The following is a 4,040-nucleotide window of genomic DNA, read 5'->3' as shown; positions in this document are numbered from 1 at the left end:
TTCGTGGTGGTGTAATTGCATTGAGCATTGTCTAAGGTTTTGCTTATGTATGCTATCACATGGAGCTTCTTATCTTGTCTTTGACACAAGACTGCCCCCAATGCAAAGTCACTTGCATCACACATCAATTCGAAGGGGAGGTCCCAATTGGGTGGTTGTACAATTGGAGCCGATATCAAGGCTTGCTTGAGCCTACAAAAACATTCAACATAAGATTGATCAAATATGAAGGGAGTGTCCTTAGCCAAAAGTGAGGTGAGGGGTTTAGCGATTTTTGCAAAATCTTTGATAAACCATCGGTAAAACCCCGCATGCCTAAGAAACTCCTCACACCATTGACATTTGTGGGTGGGGGAAGTTTCTCAATCACCTCAACTTTTGCTTTGTCCACTTGGATACCATCCTTAGAAATAACATGCCCTAGAACTACTCCCTTTTGCACCATGAAATGGCACTTCTCCCAATTCAATTTTAAATTGTACCGGATGCATGTTTGGAGAACAAGGGAGAGATTCTTTAGGCAATCATCAAATGAGGTGCCATGGACACTAAAATCATCCATGAACACCTCCATAGACTTCTCAATATACTCGGAAAAGATAGACATCATGGCCCGTTGAAATGTCCCGGGAGCATTGCAAAGGCCAAACGGCATTCTCCGATATGCGAAGACACCGTAAGGACAAGTAAAAGTAGTCTTCTCTTAATCATCCGAGTGAATGGGTATTTGGAAAAACCCACCTGTCAAGAAAGCAAAAATACTCATGGTTTGCAAGTCTCTCGAGCATTTGGTCAATGAATTGTAAGGGGAAATGATCTTTGATTGAGGCGGAATTAAGCTTCCTATAATCAATACAAATTCTCCATCCTGTGACCTGTCGGGTGGAGATGAGTTCATGATGTGACTCATATTTGAGCATATTTAGTCCCCGAATTAGCCTCGTTCCTATGATTTTTAGTGCATAATTGGGTCATTTACTATCTTTAGTCTTTCGTTTTGCATATTCTTTGAGGTTTTGATCCCTTGGTAGGAAAGAAGTAAGAACCTTGCATTTTCATGGTAAAATGGAGCTAAATTGATCGAATTCAATGACCAAGCATCAAAGGGAAGACAATGCTAGAAGGCCTATGTAGATACTTGGGCAATGGTGAAAGGATCCTTGCATTTCCAACAAGATCCTTGAGGATTGTTGAAGAAAGAAAAGAAGTGAAGTGACTACCCAGCAATCCGAGCGTAGCAGTGCCTAGGACGAGCGTCGCCCTGCTACAGTCCGAGCGTCCCGTGGCCAAGACGCTCGTCTTGAGATCTTGTGATCCGAGCGTCCCGACCCCCAATCCGCTCGAATTCCTCTCCAGTGCAAACCATCCCTCAGCCAAGCCGCTCGGGACGAGCGTATTTCTTGAAGACTATGAAAACGGATATGCGCATCTCCTTCGAGAGGAGCACTTCCCCAAATTTTCTTAAGGGTCTTAATCGTCATTTAAGCCCTTAGTAACCCTAATTTATGTACCTAATCCTTAGAATAAATACCCCATTGTACTAATTGGATTATCATGTCCTTCTTATGCATTCTTAATCTCATCTTAATCTTGTAATCAACTCTTAATTTAGCATTAATACAAATCTCATTTCTTAATCTTTACTTAATTGCTCTATTGTTCATTATTTATTTTGGGTAATTGAAGATTATTTGGGGTTTATTTGGAGGATTGACAACCTTCCATCAATCATCAAGTACTTCTATTATTCTTCGCTTTATTATTTGGAATCATCTTTAGGTATAATTCTCTCTTAATCCTTTTTAATTATTGTTAATCATCTTCATTTGTTCATCATGTTTTGCCTTGCTAGTATGATTGACAACCTTGTTAGCATGTTAAACTTGATAATGAGTCAGTAGTTTCCTTAACTAGGGTTAATGGGAATTAGGGGAAACCAACATGGGAATTGATTCATGCTTAATCTAATATGCTTTCATAATTAATTTGCTTGCTTGTTGTGATTTCAACTTATGCACATGTTATGTTTGATGAAATGCGAGCCTATGAATCCTTGCATTTTTTACCCATCACTTATCTTTTCAATGAGAATTGTAAGACATAAACCAAATCGAGTCTCATTAGACCATGCATATAGTTGGATAGGGAGGATTAAGTCGACTTGTAGGTGTTGTACAATCTAATCGATTCGGCTCTGGGACCCAAACCTTCCTAGGGATTGTAAGATATACACTAACTCGATCCCATCACAACAATAATTGCTTGCATCTAGTAGAAAACATGTTTGTATGATCAAATCCCATGAATCCCCTATGAACCCATGACACCCTAGTGCTTTTAATCAATTGTTTACATCTCATTTTAATCATCTTGCTTGTTTTCATTACTTTATTTACATTGTTATTTAGTTTACTTGATCTCCTACCTCAACCCAAATTGTGACACCCTTAGACACGACCATTTGCAATAGAAAATCCTACATCAATACCCGTCCCTTGGGATCACCTCTTTACTAAAAGTAGAGTAGTTTGTGAAGTTATAAATATTGTTTTGGTTTAGGTAACTTTTGACGACGAGTAACAAAACCGACGAACCAGTTCACCATCCTCATTCTCAACCACGGTCATACCGCCCTTTTTAGGGACGATTTGAACCGGGCTAACCCAATCGCTCCCGAAGATGGAGTAGATAATTCCGGCCTCAAGCAACTTGTCAACCTCCTTCCTTACCACCTCCTTCAATTTCTCATTTAACCTTCTCATAGGTTGGGCGGAAGGAGTGAATCCATCCTCAAGTGTGATGCGGTGTATACACACTCGGGATCGATTTCCGTGAGGTCATCAAGGCTATACCCAATGGCTTTCTTGTTAACTTTAAGAACTTTCAAGAGTTTTTCTTTTTGAGAAGCCATTAGGTCCGCATTGATTATCACGGGGAAGGAGTGTGCCACATCGAGATAGGCATACTCAAGGGAGGGGGGTAAAGGTTTAAGATCTACCTTTAGAGGGTTCTTACCCTTAACTTCATCCAAGATAGGTGGTAGAACTTCATAATCTTCCTCCAAATGCTTCCCCGAGCACTTGTCCTTAGCTTCTTCAATAGCTTCTTCCAGCATGTCTATGGAGTAAACACTTTAAAACATAGGTTGTGACATGGCTCCGGTCAAAGAGAATTCAACTACATTCCCTCCCACCTTGAAGGTGAGTTTCCCCTCCTTGACACTAATATTAACATCTCTGGTTGGTAGGAATGGTCTTCCTAGTATAATAGGCGTTTGTTGATCCTCCGGGATGTCAAGCACTACGAAATCCGTCGGGATATAGAAGTTGCCAACCTTAACCGGCACGTCTTTAATCACACCCATCGGTCTTTGTACCGATCTATCGACAAGTTGTAATGTCATGGAGGTGGGAATCATGTCATGTAACTCAACTTTCCTCGCAATGGGAAGAGGTAGTATGCTAACACTAGCACCAAGATCACAAAGTTCCCTCTTAATGCTCACATTGCCCACCGTGCAAGGGATGGAAAAACTACCCGGATCTTGTAGTTTCTCCAGCATGGGATTGAGTAAGATTGCACTACATTCCCCCCTAAGAGACACTAAACCATCTCCTCTAATGCTTCTCTTCTTGGTCAACACATCCTTCAAGAATTTTGTGTAGAGGGGCATTTGTGTCACTACCTCGGTGAAAGGTAATGAAACTTCAAGCTTCTTCAACATGTCCAAAAATTTGGAGAATTTCCTCTCCTCATTCATGACTCTACTTCTATTAGGAAATGGGTTTGGAGGGTTAACGGCCTTTTCGGGAGTTGAGGCTTGCTTGGTGTTAACTACTTCATGTGCTTCTTTTCCTTTCCCTTGGTCTCTTTCAACCACTCTTTCTTGGTCTCTTTCAACCACTATTTCCTTCAAAACAAAGTTCTCATCATCTTCAATATAATCACTCACCTTCCCCTTCTTAGTGTTGTCCACTCTACTTGAAGGTGAGGGAGGTGGACTCTCCTCACCATCTTTCATGACATCTCTTTTTCTCTTT

The 4,040-nt window shown here is 40.9% G+C and overlaps 1 protein-coding gene across 1 annotated transcript; it reads right to left on the bottom strand.

The window, feature by feature from the left end:
- Window positions 1-3,133: 3,133 nt before the first annotated feature.
- LOC141619992 (uncharacterized) lies at window positions 3,134-3,760 on the bottom strand. Its single transcript, XM_074436981.1, has one exon. The coding sequence runs from the start codon at window positions 3,758-3,760 to the stop codon at window positions 3,134-3,136; it is 627 nt and encodes a 208-aa protein (XP_074293082.1).
- Between the last annotated feature and the right edge of the window lie 280 nt (window positions 3,761-4,040).

Source organism: Silene latifolia, chromosome X, assembly GCF_048544455.1.
Source record: "Silene latifolia isolate original U9 population chromosome X, ASM4854445v1, whole genome shotgun sequence".
In the NCBI taxonomy this organism is placed as follows: domain Eukaryota; kingdom Viridiplantae; phylum Streptophyta; class Magnoliopsida; order Caryophyllales; family Caryophyllaceae; genus Silene; species Silene latifolia.
The sequence above is the reverse complement of the archived record's forward strand: the minus strand, read 5'-3'. Positions and strand labels throughout refer to the sequence as shown.

Bases quoted from the DNA above. Each gene is read 5' to 3' on its own strand.
- LOC141619992 (XM_074436981.1), bottom strand. From the start codon at position 3,760: ATGAATGAGGAGAGGAAATTCTCCAAATTTTTGGACATGTTGAAGAAG.